General features: G+C 42.7%; 1 protein-coding gene across 1 annotated transcript in view; it reads left to right on the top strand.

Annotated features, from left to right (window-relative positions):
- The window catches only part of clstn2b (calsyntenin 2b), a gene marked incomplete at its 5' end in the record, with an annotated part of 119,113 nt that overhangs the window by 12,923 nt on the left and 78,890 nt on the right, over positions 1 to 27,300 (top strand). Inside the window, one exon of the mRNA XM_072690961.1 lies at positions 15,657 to 15,852. Coding sequence (XP_072547062.1) covers positions 15,657 to 15,852 — 196 coding nt within the window. The remainder of the gene's footprint in view (positions 1 to 15,656; positions 15,853 to 27,300) is intronic.

Below are 27,300 nucleotides of genomic sequence, written 5' to 3'. Positions count from 1 at the left end.
GTGTAAGCGTGAGTTGGGGTTAGCGTTAGCGTTTAGCAGCGGCACTATAGACTATATATCTTCCCAGAAAGAACACAGAGTAACACACTTTTAGAATCATAAGCTCATTGTTTTTGTACATGTCTTTCTCATTCTGCTCATTAACAGATTCATTAACAGACGGTGTGTGTGTGTGTGTGTGTGTGTGTGTGTGTGCCAGTGTTTGTGCATGCCTTTATGTGTGTGTGTGTGTGTGTTCTGTTAAGTCTCACAGTGTGTTGTTAATGAGAAAACTGCCTTGGCTTCTGTTTATTATTTCAAAATGTGAAGAATCTTCTTAATGAGGGCTGAAGAAACAGTAATTAGTGCAGCTCGGTGTGTGTTTCTACAGCGTGTTGCCAGTTGTTGCTGAGTCGCGACCTTGTATTCATACTCCTGTGCTATTTTATCAGTAAAATCTGCAATATAGGTGCACAGCTACTGACCGCAGCCCGTTTTAGGGGTGTGTGTTGGCAAAAACCTGGAGATACAAAATGTAGCACACTACAGGGGTTACGATTCAATATATTATGATACTGTAAGCAAGACGATAGATGGCAATTTTCTAAAAATATAATTTTAGGAAAACAAATAACACACCATCATCTACAAAAAAAGTGAGTAAAAGAAAAATTGTTATCCAATCAGATCAGTGGAATCTGAAGACAGAGTACAGCACTGCCATCTAGTGGCCGAGGTTTAAACACAACAGTAAATGAACCACTGTCTGAGACCAGTTTGTACATGTACTATTCATTATTATTATTATTATTATTATTATTATTATTATAACAGTGTAGAGTGTGTTAGAGGTCAGTGGTGAGACAGTGTGGAGTATGTTGAAGGTCAGTGGTGTAACAGTGTGGAGTGTGTTGAAGGTCAGTGGTGCGACAGTGTGGAGTGTGTTAGAGGACAGTGGTGTAACAGTGTGGAGTGTGTTGGAGGTCAGTGGTGGGACAGTGTGGAGTGTGTAATAAGTCAGTGGTGTTACAGTGTGGAGTGTGCTGGAGGTCAGTGGTGTGACAGTGTGAAGTGTGTTGGAGGTCAGTGGTGACACAGCGTGGAGTGTGTTGGAGGTCAGTGGTGTGACAGTGTGGAGTGTGTTGGAAGTCAGTGGTGGGACAGTGTGGAGTGTGTAATAAGTCAGTGGTGTTACAGTGTGGAGTGTGCTGGAGGTCAGTGGTGACACAGTGTGGAGTGTGTTAGAGGTCAGTGGTGTAACAGTGTGGAGTGTGTTGGAGGTCAGTGGTGTGACAGTGTGGAGTATGTTGTAGGTCAGTGATGTAACAGTGTGGAGTGTGTAATAAGTCAGTGGTGTGACAGTGCAGAGTAAATTACAGGTCAGTAGTGTGGTGGTGTGAAGTGTATTATCAGTCAGTGGTGTATTAATGGGAGGTCAGTAGAAGGTCAGTGGTCAGTGGAGGTCAGTGGTGTGACAGTGTGGAGTGTGTTGGAGGTCAGTGGTGTAACAGTGTGGAGTGTGTAATAAGTCAGTGGTGTGACGGTGTGATGTGTATCATGAGCTGCTTTTGGAAATGCTAGGACTTCACGTGACAAAGGAGACCCAGTACTATTCCTTAGCTGTTTAGACCCAACCGTCCAGCCAACCTTGGATGTCCCTTTTCCGTGTCCAGAAACCTGGCAGCAAATCCTTCTTGGTCAGTGTTGTGAGTAGGGCTGATTGAGTCATGGTGGATCGACTTAATCCTGCACACTTTGACCTGGACCAACCTTTCAGATTAGTTACAGCTCCACAGCATGACCATCCCTCAATCACCATGCCACCTGGAAACCCGACTAAGATCACTCCCCCAAATCCCCCCCCGCTGAGCCTGGACCTGGCCCTCAAGGCAACTTACAGTGCCGGTTCTTATGAGTTTTCCATAAATGCTGCATTTTCACCTGTATTTTCAGCCACACTGATTACACACTGACTATTTTGGTGGCTGACCACATTTCAACCTAGCAGTGACCCAAACAACTTACTAAAATCAAAAAATGTAAACCAACAATCTGCAGCTAAATGGTGAGGTGTTTCTGATATAATGGCCAGTAATTGCGGCTACAAGATGTTGGCACATAATAAACATTTGTGTACGTGCCTTTTTGTGGACGAATAAATGAGTATGTGTGTGTGGCGCTCTTACAAGTGTACTCTTGCAAACACACCGTCCACTTTAATGACCCACAATGCCGACACCTTTCAGATAGAGCCATCAAACAAGCAGGGCCAAGATTTCCCCCGGCCAGTTCTCAGCAGGATGAATGTGGCTGTCGGCAGTGTGTGTTTGTGCGAGTGCGGGTGCGGTGTCAGTGTTTATCTAGCCTTTGGGAGACAGTAAACGTTGATTAAGTGTGTTTTGTCTGGAAGGTGATGAATGTGCGGAGCTAAAGCCCAGATAGAGATGTGGTAAATGTGTTAAAGATTTATATCTCCTCTCTGAGCTGTAGATTAGTTCTGTCTCAAACTGGAACTGACCGACGGCCGCAGGGCGGCGCGGCACTGACAGCCTTAAATAAGGTTAAAGTGATAGTCCGGCGAAAAACCTAATGCGCACCATTTCACCCTTACCACTGCTGTAGTCCATCAGCCCAGGCATGTTTGGCCTCTGAAGTTTTGCTTCTTTAGTTTTCACGCTGAAGCTGCTAAGCTGATGTGAAAGCTCACACTGATCAGCCATAACATTGAATAGGTTCCTCTTGTGCTGCCATTTGAGGTGGGGACTCCACAAGACCTCTGTGTGAAGGTGTCCTGCTGTGGTCTCTGGCACCAAGACTAATTGCAAGGTGGGTTTCCATGACCCCATTGCTGGTTCACCGGTTGTCTTTCCCCAGAGCACTTTCGGTAGCTATTCATTTACATTTATGGCATTTAGCTGACGCTCTTATCCAGAGCGACTTACAATCCTCCAAGGTATTACAGATGAGGGCCAGTGTAATGTTAGGAGTCTTGCCCAAGGACTCTTATCAGTGCAGCGCAGCATAGTCACCCAGACCGGGAATCGAACCCCAGTCTCCCACATGGTGTGGTAGATCACTGGCAGGTAGTGGTGTTATCAGTTGCGCCACACCAACCAAATATTCACCACTGCATAGCGGGAACATCCCACAAGACCTGCTGGATGTTATCTAGAACATCATCACATTAGGTCCTCATCTCCGATTCTTACTTTTGACCATTTTTCCTGCTTCAACACCTTCATCACCTTCAAGAATTGACTGTTTGCTTGCTGCCTAATATAGATCTCACCCATGACAGGAGCCACTGCAGATGAAGATCAGTGCTTTAGATCAGTGTTTGCAGTCTTGTCACTAATGGTACTAATGTTATGGCTGATCACTGTATAAAAATGGACTACATTTAAGCTTTCAAGGGCCCATATCCTGCATTTCTTGTGTATTTTATCTTATAGAGCTTCGTTTATGACATTTATGAGGCTCTATGAAGCAAAAACACCCCTAACATGACTATTTTCCACACTTTAGAATTAAGCAAGCTGCTTGCCGACCATGCATTTGATTCTAATATATGGAAATTAGCTCTGTTTCGATTGGCTATGCTGCATTTAATACATTTCTCCTTATTTACAGTAAGGCAGTGTCTGAAGTTTGTATCTTTGCAATGGAAGATTGCTAAAAACACTGAACCTAGCTCTGTGGGGGATCAGCGATTAGACCTTCAGGCTATTGATGAGAGGGTTGTGGGTTTGATACATGGGCTCGGCAAGCTGCCACTGTTGGGCCCTTAAGCAAGGCCCTTCATCCTCTCTGCTCCCTGGGCGCCACAGCAATAGCTGCCCACCGCTCTGGGCATGTGTGCTAACTGTCACTGTGTGTGTTTGATCAGTAGTGTGTTGAACCCCAAATGAGAACAAAGCCGGACCTCCTTAAAAGAACCTTTTAAAAAAACATCTTCCAAAGCATCCAGATCTTCATATTATGACTTACTTTAGTCTAAAAACCTCTGACATTTTGCCTTTTCTTGCTGGTCAGGGTCTGTCAAGCTCAATCCAGCCACCCTGTCACGCAAAATAGACATGGTAAACCTTTTATTTAATACCGTTTGGGTTTTTTTGTGAATGTTTACACTTACAATGCAACAAATATATATGTTAAATTGATTGTGCGACATGTTCTAGGTCAGGAACTTGACCACATGGAAAACACTGGCCTTTTTAAACTGACATTTACCACCCCGTCACTTTTTATTGCATAATGAAGTCTATTAGAGATGATTTAGGCCAGTTTTTAGAATGCTAATTGGTGTACATATGCTTAAGGTTGTTAGCAATGTTAGCTTTGCAAAACTGAAAAGGCTGATTTAATATTTTTTTTTTACTTTTTGAAGCAAACGAGTTTAGATGTTTGTGTATTTACTGAAATGTGATTTGTGACAGTTTAAGTCCAGTGTTTGTTAGCAGTATTAGCCTAGCATCTGATTCTCTGATTCTAAACTAAACAGGTCATTTCTGATTGACTATATTTACGAAAACAGGGGAAAATTGTATATTTTGCTGTGTCAGCAAATTATTCCTTGCCAGCATTTACTTCAGGTGATTACTGAGAAAACAAAGCAGAGAGGGAAAGAGAGAGTGGGCGAGCGAGAGGAGACTGAATGGGTGAGAAAATAGATTGAGAGAAAATGACATATTGACTTTCTGAAGGATACTGAATGAAAGTGTGTGGACGAGACTAAATAAGCAAATGGAAAAGCAGATATTCGGCCTACTATACGGCCAAATGTTTGTGGACACCCTTTTTTTAATGAATGCGTACAGGTACTTTAAGTTGCACCCATTGCACACACAGCTTGTCTATATTTCCTGTAGAGACGTATTGCCAATAGAATAGGACTTTCTGAAGCAGATAATCATGCTGCCTAATGCCAGGCATGGGCTAGAGGGGTATAAAGCCCCCCCAGCATTGAGCTGTGGAGCAGTGGAAGAACTGTGTTCTATGGAATGATGGATGGTGGAGCTCCATCAAGTACTTTTGGGATGAGGTGAGGTGTGGTGCTGATCATCATCCAACATCCTGACCTCACTAACGCTCTTAACACTGAATGCTATCAAATCCTCACAGCAGTGCTCCTCCAAAATCTAGTAGAAAGCCTTCTTTCCTTGACATGGTGGGCATCCATCCAATGCTTTTTTGTTGGGATGAGTTGGGGATGATGAGGTGGGGTGGTGATCATTATCCAACGTCCTGACCTCACTAATGCACTTTTTGACGAATGCAATCAAATCCTCACAGCAATGCTCCACCAAAATCTAGTAAACAGCCTTCTTCTTCCCTGGACAGTAGATACAGTTACCCCAACAAAAGCAAGAGAAACTCTTTTTAATACCCTTGATTTCAGAAGAAACAATGAACGAGCAGGTGTCCCAATACTTTTGTCTATGTCATATAATCTTATGGCCATTAGCAGTGCTTTATCCTGACGCTTGCTGCTGTAATACACTTGTTTTTATTCATTAATATAAAGAAAACAGTCTGAGGAGACGTCTCCGCAAGAGAAAGGCACGGTGTCAATCTGACAACTAGTACAGGAAATATAGAGCAGTACGTGTCAGTCATAACCGCTGTGGGTATGTGGGTATAGTATGTGTGTATGCCAGTATGGGGCTGTATATGTTGTAGATGAATGTGTTGATCCCTCAGAGACCTGCTTGTCATGTTTATCCTGTCATCTATATTCATGGCTCTGAGTGTGGATGTACTGTGCGCAACGCTGGATGCTATTTCCGACCCATGTCGTCCCGTTCATGATTTATTGAATATGATATGATGTGTTTAAGGGGATTGTTCCCAGGACTGTGCAGCATTTTAAATAGAGATTCCCCAAGGAAAATACTAAGCTTAAAGAATTACCCTATATGGACAAAAGTATTGGGACACCTGCTTATTCATTGCTCCTTCAGAAATCAAAGGTATTAAAAAGAGCTGATCCTGCTTTTGTCGGAATAACTGTAATCTCTACTGTCCAGAGAAGAAGGCTTTCTACTAGAATTTGTAGGAGCATTGCTGTGAGGATTTGATTGCATTCATCAAAAAGTGCATTAGAGAGGTCAGGATGTTGGATAATGATCACCACCCCACCTCATCATCTCCTCAACTCCCCAAAAAAAGTATTGGATGGATCCCCACCATCCTTCCAGAGAACACAGCTCTTCCACTGCTCCACAGCTCCTCAAGGCTGGGGGGCTGTATACCCCTCTAGCCCATGCCTGGCATTATGGCAGCATGGTGCCAATAGGGTCATGATGTTTATCAGAGAGTTACCAGAGAGTCCTATTCTATTGGCAGTACTTCTCTACAGGGACTAGACAAGCTGTGTTTGTGTGTGCATTTGCACATATATGTCAGCAAAGACCACATCTGGTTCTTCAATACCACCCATGAACCCACAGGCTCATCTTCTGTTCCAGAGAGTGCTTTTCTATGGACATGGTGCAAGCTGGGCATGCACAGCCTGTGTGTCAGCATTCAGCATTTAATGAAAAGAGCTGTCCGGATACTTTTGGCCACACAGTGTATATGGTGTACGGTCTGTATTTAGTCTTACTGTTTAAAAAGACATTCTCATACACACACTAACAGCCTGGAGCAGGTTTTACACTCGATTGTATCGTTAGACATGGATGCTTAACCGTAATCAGCACTAAATGTGGTGTGTATGTGTGTGTGTGTGTGTGTGTGTGTCTGAGTGTGTGTGTGAGTGTGTCAGTTTAATGGGTTTAAGTCCTGGAGGCTGTTCTACACTCGGCAGTGAATGAGCCAGTATCGATTCGATTGAGTGTTGGGTGTAATTGCTTTAGCTGTTTTGGCTCCGGATGCTGGAGTGTTTGTCCTGCTCTCACTCCTCACTGGAGCAGCGAAGATCTGAAGAGGAGAGGAGGGAAGGATGTTGGGGATGAAGGGAGGAAAAAACTAACCAATGGGTTTGTGGATTCACAGTACAGTGTTCTGAAGCTCAGTCTTAGGACACCCCATGCAAACCATTGAGTCTGAGAAGAGGTTTCTTGTTACCCCTCGTGGAAAATTCGAAATCAGCTGTTCCACTGCCCGCTAAATCATTTACAAGTGACCAACAACTGACCGACATGGCCGGATCAGGCCATCCTTGCAAGTTCAGCCCAAGAGCAAAACCACAACATAAGTAGAGAATCCTAAAAAAAAGAAGAAGAGAAAAGAGAGCAGAGGAAAAGAGTATGAGAAGACATGAGAGGAACCAAGAAGATAAGAGATACAAGAGGGTATGAGACGATATGAGAAGAGACAAGAAGAGAGGAGAGGAGAAGACAGGCAGGAGAAACAGGAGAAGAGAAGATACTAGAAGATACGATATAAGAGAGCAGAAAAGCTGAAGAGAAGAGAAAAGAACAAAGAGAGTAAAGGAGGAGAAAGGAGGATAGTAAAGCAGGAGGGTGAAGGAGGGGGGTGAAGGAGAGAAAAGAAGGATGAAGGAGGAAAGTAAAGGAGAATGGAGGAGGAGAGTAAAGGAGGATGGAGGAGAGTAAAGGAGGTGGATGTAGGAGGAGAGTAAAGGAGGATGGAGGAGGAGAGTAAAGGAGGGGATGAAGGAGGAGAGTAAAGGAGGATGGAGGAGGAGAGTAAAGGAGGATGGAGGAGAGTAAAGGAGGCGGATGGAGGAGGAGAGTAAAGGAGGCGGGTGCAGGAGGAGAATAAAGGAGGAGGATGGAGGAGGAGAGTAAAGGAGGATGAAGGAGGAGAGTAAAAAAGAATGGAGGAGGAGAGTAAAGGATGAGGGTGAAGGAGGAGAGTAAAGGAGGCGGATGGAGGAGGAGAGTAAAAGAGGATGGAGGAGGAGAGTAAAGAAGAATGGAGGAGGAGAGTAAAGGATGAGGGTGAGGAGGAGAGTAAAGGAGGGGGATGAAGAAGGAGAGTAAAGGAGAATGGAGGAGGAGAGTAAAGGAGGATGGAGGAGAGTAAAGGAGGTGGATGGAGGAGGAGAGTAAAGGAGGATGGAGGAGGAGAGTAAAGGAGGGGATGAAGGAGGAGAGTAAAGGAGGATGGAGGAGGAGAGTAAAGGAGGATGGAGGAGAGTAAAGGAGGCGGATGGAGGAGGAGAGTAAAGGAGGCGGGTGCAGGAGGAGAATAAAGGAGGAGGATGGAGGAGGAGAGTAAAGGAGGATGAAGGAGGAGAGTAAAAAAGAATGGAGGAGGATAGTAAAGGATAAGGGGGAAGGAGGAGAGTAAAGGAGAGGATGAAGGAGGAGAATAAAGGAGGATGGAGGAGGAGAGTAAAGAAGAATGGAGGAGGATAGTAAAGGAGGGGATGAAGGAGGAGAATAAAGGAGGATGGAGGAGGAGAGTAAAGGAGGGGGATGGAGGAGGAGAGTAAAGGAGGCGGATGGAGGAGGAGAGTAAAGAAGAATGGAGGAGGAGAGTAAAGGATGAGGGTGAAGGAGGAGAGTAAAGGAGGCGGATGGAGGAGGAGAGTAAAGGAGGATGGAGGAGGAGAGTAAAAGAGGATGGAGGAGGAGAGTAAAGAAGAATGGAGGAGGAGAGTAAAGGATGAGGGTGAGGAGGAGAGTAAAGGAGGGGGATGAAGAAGGAGAGTAAAGGAGAATGGAGGAGGAGAGTAAAGGAGGATGGAGGAGAGTAAAGGAGGTGGATGGAGGAGGAGAGTAAAGGAGGATGGAGGAGGAGAGTAAAGGAGGGGATAAAGGAGGAGAGTAAAGGAGGATGGAGGAGGAGAGTAAAGGAGGATGGAGGAGAGTAAAGGAGGCGGATGGAGGAGGAGAGTAAAGGAGGCGGGTGCAGGAGGAGAATAAAGGAGGAGGATGGAGGAGGAGAGTAAAGGAGGATGAAGGAGGAGAGTAAAGAAGAATGGAGGAGGATAGTAAAGGATAAGGGGGAAGGAGGGGATGAAGGAGGAGAGTAAAGGAAGAGGAAAGAGGAAAGTAAAGGAGGATGAAGGAGGAGAGTAAAGAAGAATGGAGGAGGAGAGTAAAGGAGGGGATGAAGGAGGAGAATAAAGGAGGATGGAGGAGGAGAGTAAAGGAGGGGGATGGAGGAGGAGAGTAAAGGATAAGGGGGAAGGAGGAGAGTAAAGGATAAGGGAGAAGGAGGAGAGTAAAGGAGGGGATGAAGGAGGAGAATAAAGGAGGATGGAGGAGGAGAGTAAAGGAGGGGGATGGAGGAGGAGAGTAAAGGAGGGGATGAAGGAGAAGAATAAAGGAGGCGGATGAAGGAGGAGAATAAAGGAGGATGGAGGAGAGTAAAGGAGGCGGATGGAGGAGGAGAGTAAAGGAGGCGGGTGCAGGAGAAGAATAAAGGAGGATGAAGGAGGAGAGTAAAGAAGAATGGAGGAGGATAGTAAAGGATAAGGGGGAAGGAGGGGATGAAGGAGGAGAGTAAAGGAGGAGGAAAGAGGAAAGTAAAGGAGGATGAAGGAGGAGAGTAAAGAAGAATGGAGGAGGAGAGTAAAGGAGGGGATGAAGGAGGAGAATAAAGGAGGATGGAGGAGGAGAGTAAAGGAGGGGGATGGAGGAGGAGAGTAAAGGATAAGGGGGAAGGAGGAGAGTAAAGGATGAGGGTGAAGGAGGAGAGTAAAGGAGGCGGATGGAGGAGGAGAGTAAAGAAGAATGGAGGAGGATAGTAAAGGATGAGGGTGAAGGAGGAGAGTAAAGGAGGGGAATGGAGGAGGAGAGTAAAGGAGGGGATGGAGGAGGAGAGTAAAGGAGGATGGAGGAGGAGAATAAAGGAGGCGGATGGAGGAGGAGAATAAAGGAGGGGGATGGAGGAGGAGAGTAAAGGAGGCGGATGGAGGAGGAGAATAAAGGAGGGGGATGGAGGAGGAGAGTAAAGAAGAATGGAGGAGGAGAGTAAAGGATGAGGGTGAAGGAGGAGAGTAAAGGAGGCGGATGGAGGAGGAGAGTAAAGGAGGATGGAGGAGGAGAGTAAAGAAGAATGGAGGAGGAGAATAAAGGAGGGGGATGGAGGAGGAGAGTAAAGGAGGATGGAGGAGGAGAGTAAAGGAGGGGGATGAAGAAGGAGAGTAAAGGAGGATGAAGGAGAGTAAAGGAGGGGGATGAAGAAGGAGAGTAAAGGAGGATGAAGGAGAGTAAAGGAGGATGAAGGAGAGTAAAGGAGGGGGATGAAGGAGGAAAATGGAGAGGAGAGAACAGATGAGCCGTTCATGTTCAAGTCCAACAAGCTCTCCTTTCTGTGTTTGGAACAGTTTCATTTTTATTACAGTTTTAATTAGAATTTTAACACACACACACACACACACACACACACTCACACACACTCACACACTCACACACACTCACACACTCTCTGGAATAGCTGGGGGGGTATTGTCTGGTGTTAATTGTTATCCCGGTTTCTGACCAGCCTGTGCTGAGTGTAATTTCTTGCTCGGCTCTTGCTTGACTAATTCTATAACGAGTTTGATTACATCACATTTCATTATGGCTCCACTCAAAATCTCACAACTTACACACACACACACACACACACACTATCTCAGGCCTGCAGCTGTGTGTGGAAGACAAGAAGAGAGAAAATTGTTGTTAATGAAGTTACAAACTAACTCCAGCCTCGGTGGCTCTGGACGTCCTACAGACTCGGTAATGCTGAAGGTTGTCCACTCTGCTCGTTTCCCAATCAGGACGAGGGTGTGAGTTAAGGAGCTGCTGATTAACACTGCTCTGGCTAGTACGTCTTAGCATTAATTACAGTGACGTAACATCTGAAGAGCTTGGCTCGTTTGTTTGAGTAAAAATACCATATCATTGCTGTCACACAAAACCTGGTATCTCCAAAATGTCAACTTTACAGAAGAAGCAAAGAACCTTCTTAACTTTCAATGGAAGTCAATGTAAAAAGATTCTATTCCAAGCAAAGTTGGAGCATTTCTATTGGGCCGTTCATCAGGAAATTCTTAAACAATGTAAATCACAACTGCCAGATTCACATTATGTCAAAAAGTGAAAAACACTATGTCCAAATATTTATGGACACCCCTTCAGATAAATGCATTCAGCTACTTTAAGTTACACACACACAGCTTGTCTACTACCCTGTAGAGACATACTGCCAATAGAATAGGACTCTCTGGAGCAGATAAACATGATGAACCTATTGGCACCATGCTGCCTAATGCCAGGCGTTGGCTAGAGGGGTATAAAGCCCCCCAGCGTTGAGCTGTGGAGCAGTGGAAGAACTGTGTTCTCTGGAAGCATGGTGGAGGATGCTCCATCCGATACATTTGCAATGAGTTGCGGAGTTTAGGATGATGAGGTGGGGAGGTCATTATCATCCAAGATCCTGACGACCTCACTAATGCGGTTGTCGCTGAATGCAATCAAATACTCACAGTAATGCTTCTCCAAAATCTAGTAGAAAGCCTTCTATTCTGGACAGTGGAGACAGTCACTCCAACGAAAGCCGGATCAACTCTTTTTAACACCCTTAGTTTTGGAAGAAACAAGGAATGAGCAGGTGTCCCAATACTTTTGTCAATATAATGTGCACATGAATTGAATTTAAATAAGGAACTACTCTCTCTCTCTCTCTCTCTCTCACTCGATTTTCTTTGAACTGAACGGCAGCATGCTGTGGTACATTTCGGTTGACAGCAGTGTCCAGGTTGACCCCAGTAAGAGGTTTAAACTCTTGTAGTATCCATTACAGGTTCACCTGAGACTGCCCTATCACACAGTCATGCCCCCTCTGGAGACTCTTAAGCTGAGCTGTAATGCTCATGCATTTCCTAACTGCTGAATTTTCCAGAGTCAGTCAGATTCCTCTACTCTACCCGACTGCATCTGTTGTGGAACGGAGGAGAGGACGACTTAACTGACCACACTTACAGAAACACTCTTACCGAACTGCTGTTCATTGAACCAAGAAGAACCACTAAGAGGAACCAATAGTCAACGGGAGAAACTCCTTATAAACATTATCAAGAACCAGTGAGGGGAACCTAGGCTAAACAGGAGAAATCTCTAAGAGCATGAGGAAGAACCACAGAGAAGAACCAATAGTCAACAGCAGAAACTCCCTTTGAGGAAGAACCAAGGAGGGGAACCAAAACGTAACAGCAGAAACTCTCTAAGACCATGACGAAGAACCAGAGAAGAACCAATATTCAATGGGAGACACTCCCTATAAACATGATCAAGAACCAGTGAGGGGAACCTAGGCTAAACAGGAGAAATATCTAGGAGCATAAGGAAGAACCACTAAGAAGAACCAATAGTCAACAGCAGAAACTTCCTAAGAACACAAGGAAGAACCAGTGAGGGGAACCAAGACTCAACAGCAGACAGACTCAACAGGAGAACTCTTTAAGACCATAAGGAAGAACCACAGAGAAGAACCAATAGTCAACGGGAGAATTTATCTATTAACATGATCAAGAACCCTTGAAGGGAACCAAGACTCAACAGCAGAAATTCTCTAAGAGCATGAGGAAGAACCACAGAGAAGAACCAATAGTCAACGGGAGACACTCCCTATAAACAAGAACCAGAATCAGTGAGGGAAACAAAGACTCAACAGAAAATAAAAACTCCTTATAAACATTATCAAGAACCAGGGAGGGGAACCAAGAATGAACAGCAGAAACTGTCTATAAACATTATCAAGAGCCAGTGAGGGGAACCAATACTAAACAGGAGAAATCTCTAAGAACATGAAGAAGAACCACAGAGAAGAACATAGACTCAACAACAAACTTCTTATAAACATTATCAAGAACCATGGAGGGGAACCAAGAATCAACAGGAGCATGAGGAGGAACCACTTAGAAGAACCAATAGTCACTAAGAACATGAGGTGAACCAGTGAGAGGAACCAAGACTCCAAGGAGAGCCTCTCTAAGAGCATGGATGACCAAAGAGAGAAACCAATGCAACAAATCCATGCAGCAAAAAAGGGTTCTCCAATGGTTCCTTTAGTAAAGAAAATGGTTCTGGATAGAAATGTACCAACTCAAAGAATCAATTGAAAGCATAAATGGTTCTTTACCTAGTTATATATTTTCTTCTTAGACTAGAACCACTCCAAAGACAGTTCTAAGGGGTTCAGGAACAATAGATGAATGACCCACAAGGGAACTCTGTAATACTGCCAGCTGTGATTAAACATCTAGTGTCATGCATGTTAATACACAACGTAAACGGCCTCTTAGAGTTAGAAGATATCCCACTGGCCAAACTCCCTGAGAAACCTCGCCTTCGGACGCCAAACCCTCCCCGTAACCCGGAATTCAGTCACAGTCACTGGGAAATTCATCATGATGTTTGCTGAGAGCACACTCCAGCCCCCGAGGCTAGAACACTGCGAGATGGCCAAAGTGCTCCAGAGCGGTCGACTGCCTTAAACAGTGGACCTGGCAGCCGGCCACTGGTCAGACAGCAACTTCAGCCTGAGTTACGTGATGAAATTGCCAAAAGTGACCGTAACTTTTTGCGAGCTCGTGTGAGGGGTCTCGAGGGCAGTCTGACGAAAGTTCTCCAATTTCAGATAAACGTGTCAGAGTGAATTTATGAAAGCAGTGTAAGTGTAAGCAGAGATGTATGTGTACTGTAGCGAGAGGGAGTGTGTGTGTGTGTGTGTGTGTGAGAGAGAGAGAGAGAGAGAGAGAGAGAGAGAGAGAGAGAGAGGCTTTACTCAGACCTATCTGCAGCATTATTCTGGATGAAGACGACTGGTGTGGAAAATAGAATAGAGTAAAATAAAACTGATTAAAATAAAGTTTACAGAATAGAAAAGAAAACAAATTAGAATCTGAAAATAGAAGAGTTTTAAAGAATAGAATTAAAAAGGATGAATTAAAATACAAAATAAAAAAAACAAAATCTGATAAAAAGAAAATTTAATAACATTCTGTTGAATAGAGTTTTAAAGTATGGAATAGAAACGAGTTGTATGAATAAAAATACATATTACACCATAGATAAAAACAAAATAAAGCAGCAGAATGTAATAAAGAAAGTATAGTAAAGTATAATAATATAAATATTAAAACCAGTCTAACAGTTTCAATACAATAGAATTTTTCAATAATACAATAGAACTGAGTAGAACTGAATGAAATGAAATGCAAAAAAAAGCAGAATTAAAACAAAACCAGGTGTAATAAAGTAAGATTTGCAAAGAATAAAGTAGAATTGAAGAGAACAAAATGAAAATACATCTTACAGAACCCAGAAAAACAGGAAATAAACAAAATGCAATAAGTGTTAGATTCTATTTAAGAGTTTAAAGTGCTGTTTTAAAGATTAGAATAGAAATAAGAGAGTAGAGTAGGATGAATTAAAATACAGGTCAGTCTAAAAACCAAAGCAGAATCTAATATTAAGTTTTAAAGAAAAAAACAGAATGGATTAAAGCTCCGTTTACAAAAAATAAAAAAGAAAAGAAATGTATAGAATTTTATGGAGTAAGACTTTAATGAACAGAAAAGAGACGAGTAGAATAGAAGGAATTAAAATATGAAAAACTAAAATGAAACTAGAATGTAATCATACTAGAATAGAATAGAAGAAAATACAAACTAAACTATTCTGAATTACTGAATTAAATAAATAAATAAATTAAAATAAATTAAATTACATTAGAAATTACACTATAAAACTGAATGAAACCAAAACATCTGATCAAATAGAAGTTTTAAAGAATAGAATATAATAAAATAGAAGTAATTAAAATACAACTATAAAAAATGAATAAAACAAACCTGCTAGAATAAAAGTTTAAAAGAATAGAACAGAATGAAATACAGCTAAATGTAACTAAATAGAATATATATATATATATATATATATATATATTAGAGTGAGAGAGAGAGAGAGAGAGAAAGAGAGAGAGAGAGAGAGAGAGAAAGAGAGAGAGAGAGAGAGAGAGAGAAAGAGAGAGAGAGATAGAGAGAGAGAGAGAGAGAGAGAGAGAGAGGCCTTACTCAGTTCTATTGTATCTAACCTCATTTTACGGCATCCAGTAACTCATTAGAGTTAAAGCGGTAAAAGACACTCATTCAAAAATCTCTCAAAGTCTCTCTCGCCCTCCTTTCCTACCATTCTCTCCCTCTCTCTCTCTCTCTCTCTCTCTCTCTCTCTCCCTCTCTCTCTCTCTTTTTAAGCGCTGTGTTTAAGGTGAGAGGGGGATTATTCTGGATGAAGATGAAAGAGAAGAATAGAGTGGTGTGGAAAATACACTCAGTCTTATCAGTGCTGGCCAGCAGTAGTTCATTTATGCCCACCCACACACACACACACACACACATACACACACACACACACAGGCAGAAAAAGGGAAAACTGAGAGCAGGACAGGCAAAGAGAGAAAAGTACGGAACCTTTCATTTCCATCCTCTTTTTCTGCACACTGTATGGTCATCAGTATTGGAATCAGTATCCGGACTGGGATCAGTGCATCCCTATTGTGTGTGTGTGTGTGTGTGAGTGTGTGTGTGTGTGTGTGTGTGTGTGTGTGTGTGACGACGAAAGTAAGTGTGCCAACTCAACAAACCAGATCTCTCCTGCCAAATCAGAAGAACAACCATCCGTGTGGAGAAATTTGGAGCTATTCTAATATTTGTATGTGTGTGTGTGTGTGTGTGTGTGTGTGTGTGTGTGTGTGTGTGTGTGTGTCTCTAGGGGAGATCTGTGCATTTCGAGTGTATGGCCTGGACGCTCCATTCGAGGCAGTGGTCCTGAACAGGACGTCAGGGGAGGGGCAGCTGCGGGCACGACGCCCAATCGACTGCGAGCATCAGAGAGAATACACCTTCATCATCCAAGCCCACGACTGTGGAGCAGGACCAGGAGGAACTGCAGGAAAAAGATCACACAAGTACGTGTGTGTGTGTGTGTGTGTGTGTGTGTGTGTGTGTGTGTGTGTGTGTGTTTGCCTTTGAGCTTCAAATGTGCTCCATTACTGCTAAAACCCAAGACTTACGTCAACCCCCAAATTGGTTTAAATGCTGATCTAGTTACGGGATGGTAATGGTGCTCCAGAGAACAGCTTCACCTCGGGGAGCGTCGTCTACCACAGGAAGAGGAGAGGATGAAAGGATGACGGAAAACAGGAAGAGGGGAAAAAGTCAATGAGGAGGCGATGCAGGAGAAACTGTCTGAGTGAATTTACATGCTGAGATTTGACTTTTTTCACTTTTCCAGAGCAAAGCTGACCCCATTTCATACAACGTATAAAGCATCGAATAGAGCTGAATAGAAAATAATAGAGTTCATTAGAATAAACAGAAGAGGATTTTAAGTAACATTACCCTTCAGGGTTAGATTTATGGGTAAGGTTAAGGTTAGGGTTAGGGTTAGGGTTAAGGTTAAAATTAGGGTTAGGGTTAGGGTTAAGGTTAAAATTAGGGTTAGGTTTAAGGTTAAGGTTAAAATTAGGGTTAGGTTTAAGGTTAAAATTAGGGTTAGGGTTAAGGTTAGGGTTAGGGTTAAGGTTAAAATTAGGGTTAGGGTTAAGGTTAAAATTAGGGTTAGGGTTAGGGTTAAGGTTAAAATTAGGGTTAGGTTTAAGGTTAAAATTAGGGTTAGGGTTAAGGTTAGGGTTAGGGTTAAGGTTAAAATTAGGGTTAGGGTTAAGGTTAAAATTAGGGTTAGGGTTAGGGTTAAGGTTAAAATTAGGGTTAGGGTTAGGGATAGGGTTAGGGATAGGGTTAAGGTATAAATTAGGGTTAGGGTTAAGGTTAGGGTTAGGGTTAAGGTTAAAGTTAGGGTTAGGGTTAAGGTTAGGGTTAGGGTTAAGGTATAAATTAGGGTTAGGGTTAAGGTTAAGGTTAGGTTTAAGGTTATGTTTAAGGTTAGGCTTAAGGTTAGGTTTAAGGTTAAGGTTAGGTTGAAGGTTAGGTTTAAGGTTACGTTTAAGGTTAGGTTTAAGGTTAGGTTTAAGGTTAAGTTTAGGTTGAAGATTAGGTTTATGGTTATGTTTAAGGTTAGGCTTAAGGTAAGGTTTAAGGTTAAGGTTAGGTTGAAGGTTAGGTTTATGGTTACGTTTAAGGTTAGGTTTAAGTTTAGGTTTAAGGTTAGGTTGAAGATTAGGTTTAAGGTTAGGTTGAAGATTAGGTTGAAGATTAGGTTTAAGGTTAGGTTTAAGGTTAGGTTTAAGGTTAAGGTTAGGTTGAAGATTAGGTTTATGGTTAAGTTTAAGGTTAGGATTAAGGTTAGGTTTAATGTTAAAATCTGATCGTTGTATTTTAAGAAATGTATTTCTTATGTGCTCTGACTCACTGGTTGGACCCAACCAAGCCTATGTTAAGGGTAAGGTTTAGGGTTAGGCTGAGGGTAGAGTGAGGGTTAGGGTTTCGTTTAGGTGTAAGGGTTAGGGGTTGGGTTTAGGGGTAGGGGTTAGGGTTTAGGTTTAGGTTTAGGTTAAGGTAGAGGTTAGGGTTAGGACTAAGGTTAGGGTTAGGACTAAGGTTAGGATTAAAGGGTAAGGTTAGGGTTAAGGTTAAGACCAAGGTTAGGATTAGGATTAGGTGCAGGGTTACATTCAGTAGACAGTCATTGACATTCATCTTAGAGTTCAGGTGAATTTAATAGACATTCAGCTGAAGGTTAGCTAAAAGTCAGGTGAGCATCTATGAGGCATCTACAGTGGACCATCCAAGTCAAGTCACACCAAATAAATAGAAGCTATGGAAACAAAAGTAACAAAATAAAATCCTACAGAATAAAAGGTGTAAATAATAGAACATAATTTAATATAATAGAATTAATTGAAATGCATAAGAGTTTTAAAGAATATGAATGGATTCAAATATAATATATAAAACAGAAGGGAACCAACAAGTGATCATAACACTCTTAAGTGCTACAAGTGGTTGTCATTGAAGAACCACTTTTGGTTCTGTAAAGAACCGTGCTTGTAAAAGGAATGTGTGAAGGAGTGTGAAGAACTTTTAAAAGACCCTAAAGACTATTTCTCGATGCACCTTTCTTCTTTATCAGTTTAAAAGTCTCATCTCTATTACAAAAATGGTTCTTTGTGGAACCAAAACTGGTTCTTTTATGACATTGTTCAAAGAACCTTTATAGCACCTTTATGTTTTAGAGTGTAGATCAATTTAAATTTGATCAAATCAAAAAGATTCTTGATCTTCTTTTCACTTTTCATCCTCAGCTGAGAGCTTAATGTTCTTACACTTCGTCTTACTACACACTCCAAATCCCAGCTAGCCACCAATGATGAGTTCTTTCAGTAGTATGTGCCGTCGCCGTGGCAACCATATCCTAGCTACAGTACCACAACCTCCTCACTCCACTGTGATCCAGCGCGACTTTACCAACTGTGCTCACGAGTGGGAATGACCGATGAAACACATGGCAGGTCTGGAGCAAAATGCACTGCACACTTTCAGAAAAGCACCTTAAGCTTTAATGTCGTCTTCTAGTCCAGAGGTTCTCAAACGTTCTGCAGGTACCATTGTACCACAGTGTTTGATGGAGCTTACTCCACTGAGCTGTGACCAGTGACCACTGAAACTTTTATGGGTTCTTCAGATTGAAACTGTGGGCGAACCTCTTAAGGTGCTTTGAGGAACCTTGAAAGAACATTTTTCTTCTACAATGTTAAACAATAAGTTCCTTGAGGAACCTTCAAAGAACATTTTTCTTCTACACTGTTAAATGAATAAGTTCCTTGAGGAACCGTCAAAGAACATTTTTCTTCTACAATGTTAAACAATAAGTTCCTTGAGGAACCTTGAAAGAACATTTTTCTTCTACAGTGTTAAACAAATAAGTTCCTTGAGGAACCTTCAAAGAACATTTTTCTTCTACACTGTTAAACGAATAAGTTCCTTGAGGAACCTTCAAAGAACATTTTTTCTTCTACAATGTTAAACTAATAAGTTCCTTGAGGAACCTTTAAAGAACATTTTTCTTCTACACTGTTAAACGAATAAGTTCCTTGAGGAACCTTCAAAGAACATTTTTCTACTACAATGTTAAAGGAATAAGTTCCTTGAGGAACCTTTAAAGAACATTTTTCTTCTACAATGTTAAACAATAAGTTCCTTGAGGAACCTTCAAAGAACATTTTTCTTCTACACTGTTAAATGAATAAGTTCCTTGAGGAACCATCAAAGAACATTTTTCTTCTACAATGTTAAACAATAAGTTCCTTGAGGAACCTTCAAAGAACATTTTTCTTCTACAATGTTAAACGAATAAGTTCCTTGAGGAACCTTCAAAGAACATTTTTTCTTCTACAATGTTAAACAAATAAGTTTCTTGAGGAACCTTCAAAGAACATTTTTCTTCTACACTGTTAAACGAATAAGTTCCTTGAGGAACCTTCAAAGAACATTTTTCTACTACAATGTTAAAGGAATAAGTTCCTTGAGGAACCTTCAAAGAACATTTTTTCTTCTACAATGTTAAAAAAATAAGTTTCTTGAGGAACCTTCAAAGAACATTTTTTCTTCTACAATGTTAAACAAATAAGTTTCTTGAGGAACCTTCAAAGAACATTTATCTACTACAATGTTAAAGGAATAAGTTCCTTGAGGAACCTTTAAAGAACATTTTTCTTCTATACTGTTAAACAAATAAGTTCCTTGAGGAACATTCAAAGAACATTTTTCTTCTACAATGTTAAACCAATGCGTTCCTTAGGGTAGAGGAGGGCTGAGAATCTGTGCAGCAACAGATAGGCTCAAGGCCTACAATGGTATCCCTATAGAACATGCCTAATGCACACTATATGTCCAAATGTTTGTGGACACCCCATCTAATTAATGCATTTGGTTACTTTAAGTTGCATCCATTGCTGACACAGATGTGCAAATGCACACAGACACACACACAGCTTGTCTAGTCCCTAGGACTCCCCAGCACTGTACCGTAATGCCAGGCATGGGCTAGTAGAGGGATATAAAGCCCCTCAGCATTGATGAGCTGGGCAGGTGTGGAAGAACCGTGTTCTCTGGGATGATGGTGGAGCTCCATCCAGTACTTTTGGGATGAGTTGAGGCCTTATTCTCTGGACAGTAGAGACAGTTACTCCAACAAAAGCAGGATCGACTATTTTGAAACCCTTGATTTCAGAAGAAACAGTGACTGAGCAGGTGTCCCAATACTTTTGTCCATATAGTGTAGGTGGAGTTTATATATTGAGTAGAAGTACAGAACTTTCTTATAATTTAGCGCACTCTAAATATCCATGATCTCCACTGGCCATCGTTGATTGTTCAGCTGTCTCTGGCAAAGCGAGTGTCTGAGCTGATACTGATGAGCAGGAGCCCAGCTACTTCACCACTAATGATGAAGGATCCTTTCCAAAGCGTGAGAGGTGCTTCGCTCACAGGCTTCATCTTACCATCAAAGATGATTTCAGATGAGCTAATTATTAACCAGCATCAAACCGGGACTGCTGCCACATCAATCCACCTCAGCGTGGTTTCCAGAACTCAGAGCCACGTTTCTCGAAGCTGATGAAATGAAGTTAGACCAGCTGCGAAATCACAAAAGCAGTCTGATGAAGAGTGGAGTGCTTCAGAGTGAATCGGGGGGTATAGTCTAGTCTTAACTGTAAGGGTCTCAGGCTTCATGCAGAGGCTGAATGGGGGAATGTCGCTACATGCATTGTGTTATTCCAGCCATTATCGTCGTTTCTCCAAGTGCATCAGTTAAATCATATCGACCTTGAAAGCTGCTTCTCTCAACTGCTGCAGTGCCTGATGAAAGCCCAATTGCCACATGAGCTATGACTTTGTATATACACTACATACCATCTCTCTCTTTAGCCGTTGTTCTCGTACAAACGCCACTTCATTTTGTAATTAACTGCCGGATGAAGTGGCATTTCAGCATTGAGTGCTTCTGCTAAACCAGTACACAGCCTTTGTGGTAAAGTGCATAAAGTACACTACGCTTCCTATCACTGTATTACCTTGCCTGACACTTTACAGATACCCTTTGGCTGGCTTTTAACATTTGCTAGGCATTTTACTAAAGATACCCTGCATACTATAGAGTCTAATGCCAGGAGTGGGCTAAATGGGCTAAAAGGGTATAAAGCCCCCCAGCATTGAGCTGTGGATCAGTGGAACTGTGTTCTCCGGAATGATGGATGGTGTTTCATCCAGTACTTTTGGGATTTGTTGGGGTGGTGATCAATATCCAACATCTTGACCTCACTATCCAACGCTCTTGACACAGAATACAATCAAATCCTCACAGCAATGCTCCTCCAGAATCTAGTAGAAAGTCTTCTTCCCTGGACAGTCGAGACAGTTACTCCAACAAAAGTAGGATCAACCCTTTTTAACACCCTTGATTTTGGAAGAAATTGTGAATTAGCAGGTGTCCCAATACTTTTGTCCATATAGTGTATTCTCTACGCTTTGGTTAATGCCTTTATTATAGTAAGTTCTCTAAATAGATATCACTGCCTGAAAGCTGAAAACGGAAGTAGACTGGCATAAGGCGGCCCATCAGATATTTGCTAACACTATTGCTAATGCTAGCTTAACATAAACACTGCACAAGATGATATCGGCTACTTCCTTGTTAGATTGGATCGTAGGTGCTTTACCTTCGGCAGATCTTTGGAACATTACATTTACATTAATGGCATTTAGCTGACACTCTTATGCAGAGCCACTTACAAGGTTACTTGTATTACAGAGGTGGGCCAATGTAATGTTAGGAGTCTTTTGCCCAAGGAATCTTATTGGTGTAGCACAGGATAGTCATCCAGAGCGGGAATCAGACTCCAGTCTCCCACTGGATGGTGTATGGTATAGTAGCTCAATGGTACTGGTGTTATCCGTTGCGCCACACCAACCACTACCACTACCAACCACTATAGCTACATCTAGATAAGTATGTAGCTATAAACGTTACAATTTACTCAGTAAACAAATACAACATGCAGATGAGGCTGTATTTGAAGGAATGGACACATTTGTCCATGTTTTATTTAGTTCATGCCTTGAATTGCCCTATTTGGGCAAGTCAACCGGCCGGTTGACATGCATATCCACTACCTGAATGGGTCGTCTGGAAAAAAAGGAAACAACGGAAAGAGTGGAGGGGTCTGGTAAATGGGCATAGAGTGGTGGGGTCTGGTGAATGGGCCTAGAGTGGTGGGGTCTGGTGAATGGGCCTAGCGTGGAGGGGTCTGGTAAATGGGCCTAGAGTGGAGGGGTCTTGTAAATGGGCCTAGAGTGGTGGGGTCTGGTAAATGGGCCTAGAGTGGAGGGGTCTGGTAAATGGGCATAGAATGGAGGGGTCTGGTAAATGGGCATAGCGTGGAAGGGTCTGGTAAATGGGCCTAGCGTGGAAGGGTCTGGTAAACGGGCCTAGCGTGGAAGGGTCTGGTAAACAGGCCTAGAGTGGAGGGGTCTGGTGAAAGGGCCTAGAGTAGAGGGGTCTGGTAAACGGGCCTAGAGTGGAGGGGTCTGGTAAACGGGCCTAGAGTGGAGGGGTCTGGTGAAAGGGCCTAGAGTAGAGGGGTCTGGTAAACGGGCCTAGAGTGGAGGGGTCTGGTAAATGGGCCTAGATGGAGGGGTCTGGTAAATGGGCCTAGAGTGGAGGGGTCTAGTAAATGGGCATATAGTGGAGTAGTCTGGTAAACGGGCCTAGAGTGGAGGGGTCTGGTGAATGGGCCTAGAATGGAGGGGTCTGGTGAATGGGCATAGAGTGGAGGGGTCTGGTAAATGGGTCTAGCGTGGAAGGGTCTGGTGAATGGGCCTAGAATGGAGGGGTCTGGTGAATGGGCCTAGAGTGGAGGGGTCTGGTAAATGGGCCTAGCGTGGAAGGGTCTGGTAAATGGGCCTAGAATGGAGGGGTCTGGTGAATGGGCCTAGAGTGGAGGGGTCTGGTAAATGGGCCTAGCGTGGAAGGGTCTGGTAAACAGGCCTAGCGTGGAGGGGTCTGGTAAATGGGCCTAGAGTGGAGGGGTCTGGTAAACGGGCCTAGCGTGGAGGGGTCTGGTAAACGAGTCTTGAGTGGACAGGTCTGGTAAATGGGCCTAGAGTAGAGGGGTCTGGTAAACGGGCCTAGAGTGGAGGGGTCTGGTAAATGGGCCTAGAGTGGCAATTCCCAAACCAGCCAAGCAAACCACTCTACACCAATAAGAGTCTTTGGTTAAGACTCCTAGCTCTGTATTCTCCTACCTAATTAACATGATTTAAGCTGAACTCACTCAGGAAAAGAGCTTCAGACCGTTGTTGTCACTTCCTGTCTTGTTTTCTGTTGTGTGACACATGTTTTGAGAATACTTTTGTGCCTTAATTCCATAGTTTTAAACTATATGAGTGTGTGGGTGTGTATGGAGATGGTGATGTAAGGTGCTCACCCCAGTCTTAAAACTACATTTCCCATGAATCATCCCTCCTTAGTGCTCACAATAAAAAGCCCCAACATGACATATCTGTCAAACCATTACCTTTGTCCTTTCCCCTCCGTCTCTGTCTCTTCCGCCTTCTCCCTCCTGACTCACGCTGTCTCCTGACCTTTACCATTTTCTTCCTTCAATCTGGAAATCTCTTTGGCAGGCTTTCTTTTTTTCCTTCGCTCTGCCTTCTTTTCTCTCGCGCCCTCAACACATCATCATTCTGCCCTTGTTTCCATCATCCTTTTAGTCCTTTCTATCTTTTCACTGATTTTGTGTTTTTGTTCTGGACCAAAGCCATTAAACTTTCATTTGACTTTTCCCTCTGTCTGATGTACATTTGAGCACAGATGCAGCACCAAATGTACTTTGCTGCTACTGTAATGTGCACTCACAGTGTGTCTGAAATTAATGCTTGATTTACTAAGGCTGTAGCCATGGCCACTGGAACCACGAGGGTGAGCTGGCATTTAATTGAATCACCACGTTTCAAAGTGCTGGGCCATAGATTTACCATTTTTAATCCGAAAAAAGCCTCTACTGTCCCTAAACTGAACAGCGGCAGAATCAGTCATCATTTCAACTGAGAAGTGGGACAACACAGTCAGTCTTAGCACAGAACCAATCAAAATCAACATTTTAACTGGGGGCGGGACTAGAAACAGTCAAACACAGACACACAACCAATCAAAATCATAAGTTCAGCTGGGGGTGGGACAACATACAGTCAACCTCAGCCTCAGAACCAATCAAAATCATTTTACTAGGGGGTGGGACAACAGGCAGTACATCCTAGAACATAACCAATTAAAATCATCTAGTCTGATGAGGGTGGGACAGAAGACAGTGAATCTTTCCACAGTATCAATCAAACTACAAACAAGTTTAACTGGGAGGTGGGACAACACAGTCAGTCTTAGCACAGAACCAATCAATATCATAATTTTAGCTGGGGGCGGGACAACATACAGTCAACCTCAGCCTCAGAACCAATCAAAATCATCATTTTAACTAGGGGGTGGGACAACAACCAGTACATCCTAGCACATAACCAATTAAAATGATCTATTCTGATGGGGGTGGGATAGAAGACAGTGAATCTTAGCTCAGAACCAATCAAAGTCATCATTTCAGATGGAGATGGAACAAAAGACAGCCAAGCACAGCGATCAAACCAATAAAAATCATCCTTTCAGCTGGGGGCGGAACAACTGTCAAACTAAACGACAGAAGCCATCAATATCATTATTTTAGCTGGGGGTGGGACAACAGACAGTCACACTCAGCCACACAACCAATCAAAATCATATGTTTAGCTGGGAGGCAGGACAACAGACAGTCACACTCAGCCACACAACCAATCACAATCATAAGGTCAGCTGGGAGGCGGGACAACAGACAGTCACACTCAGCCACACAACCAATCATAATCATAAGGTCAGCTGGGAGGCGGGACAACAGACAGTCACACTCAGCCTCACAACTAATCATAATCATAAGGTCAGCTGGGAGGCGGGACAACAGACAGTCACACTCAGCCACACAACCAATCACAATCATAAGGTCAGCTGAGAGGTGGGACAACAGACAGTCACACTCAGCCACACAACCAATCACAATCATAAGGTCAGCTGGCGGCAGGATAGCTCACTTGCAGAACCAATGACATTCATCATTTGAGTTGCAGGGGTGGGACATCAGACAGTCAAACTCCAGTCAAGGACCAATCAAAATCATTTCAGCTGTGGGACTTAAAGCCTAGTTCACAGAAAATGACTAAAGCCTTATTAACTCTTTTTGGTGGTAGGTCTGCACATTTAAGGAATAAAATGACCTTTAAAATCATCATTAGACTAAATAATGCTGTATTGACCACTTATAGTCAAATATGCCTTAAATAAATGTCTTAAATAAAGTTTTTTGGGTTTTTTTTGCCTGGCATTAGGCAGCATGGTGCCAATAGGTTCATCATGTTCATCTGCGCCAGAGAGTCCTATTCTATAGCCAGTACTTCTCTACAGGGACTAGACAAGCTGTGTGTGTGTGCATTTGCACATCTTTTGTCAGTGTAGCTGAATGCATTCATTAGAAGAAGTGTCCACAAACATTTGGACAGTTATTGTATATTGATGCTGATGTAGTGACATCCTTTCCTTCACTCACACAGCTTTTCTCTCTCTCTCATTAAATGAAGCTGATTCTGTTCTATTCTCTCAGGCTTCGCTCTCTCTAAGCTTTGAGGGAGTGTGTGAATAATAGAGTCTTACACCGATGAACACAATGTGAAACGTCAGATGAGGTTCCATAGCCCAGCTTATTTGGATAAAGTGACGAGCAGTAGCTGTTGGAGCCTGTAGTTTCAAAGGCACTGTAAGAGGCATTGATTTCTATGGCTTTATTTGCAGCGACTACGGTCCTTTGTTCCCACTTAAAGGAGCATGACCAAGAATTGGCTGGATAGCACTTTATGTGGACCCACTGCATAGATTCTTAGCCCTCCATTCAACTCCAAGTATACGAACCTATTGCATACAGTTGACCTGAAATGTGGTCAGACCGTTAAACCAGGTAAAGAGTCCTTGACGTTCTACTAAGTCCATCCAGCCTGTTTAGCTGAAAGGTCCCTAAAGAAGAACTAGGTGAAGGTCACTACAGCTCATAGCAGGACCATCTGCAGTGCCAAGGACCACTCTAAGCACCTTTGACCTGCAGGGCAGGCAGTGGAATAGGCCAGAGCTCAAGTGAAGCTCCAGCCCCCTGTCAGAGGGACAGCACATGACTGGTAAATGAGGGTGGACCTGGATAAACAGATTCAGAGACCACCATGAGACCAGACATGGTGCTGGTTTTGCAAACATCAAAGCAGATGGTCATGCTGGAGCTTTCTCTGTCCTGGGAGGAGAAGATGGAAGACAGCAATGATGGAAAGCAAGCCAAGTACCCGGACTTGGAGGAAGAGTGCTGCAGGCAGTGGTGGAGGAGAGTAGGCTTTGCAGCTCAGTGGCTGTGTAAAACCTACAGCCTCTCGGGCATCGCTGGTTTACTCAATATGTAGGCCATCAGAACCATCGCAGAGGCAGCGGAGGAGGCATCTAGGCGGCTGTGGGGGAAATGTGGGGGAGCTATCAGTGTCACTTGCTGCTCGGACACAAGCTGGGTCTTGATCGCCCCCAGTTGGATTGCCTGGGAGAGGTAGCATTATTGTCCAAAGGCATGGCCAGAAAACCAGTAAGAATTGCTGTCATGCAAAAACCTTGGATCTTCTACATGGCAACGGCACAGAATAAGAAAAAAAAACATTCTTAACCTTTTGAACTGTTTGCTTATTATTCTTAATGCTTATGCACAATCACATGATCCCCATTCAGCATAGTCTGTGTAGTTGAGTCCCACAGGGTTCTATTGTAGGGTCAGTGAAACTGGTGTTAATTATGAGGGTGAAGAATGGAAGTGTGGGTCTATGTACAGGGTTTCAGTGGAAGTCAATTTATTCCAAGCCAGTTGGAGCATTTCTATTGGTCCATTCATTGTGGAATTTGGACATAATGTAAACTGTCAGATTTAACATATAAAACATAGCAAAAATGAAGATGCAAGGTTTTTGCAGGACAGCAACAATATGGTTTTAAAACCGTACTACTTTAAAGTAAACTACCTTATGATAATTCTAGATATATCTAATGTAGTTTTAATAATAATTGCATAATTTATGTATGTAGTTAATACGTTTTAGATCTGGTCAATGTTATTTTAGATATCTACAGTTTACGTAATATATAGTAATATTAATCATATTGATGATAATAATAAAATTGTATAAAAATATTATTCATATATATATATAGATATATATAATATTGATGATATTGAGTTTTACTAGTCAGAATTACTATATATGTAATATAAGGAATATAAGGAATTCTATATATGTGT

This window comes from Salminus brasiliensis, chromosome 11, assembly GCF_030463535.1.
Source record: "Salminus brasiliensis chromosome 11, fSalBra1.hap2, whole genome shotgun sequence".
NCBI classification, from domain to species: domain Eukaryota; kingdom Metazoa; phylum Chordata; class Actinopteri; order Characiformes; family Bryconidae; genus Salminus; species Salminus brasiliensis.
Note: the sequence above shows the minus strand (reverse complement) of the source record. Positions and strands in the feature narration are given on the sequence as shown.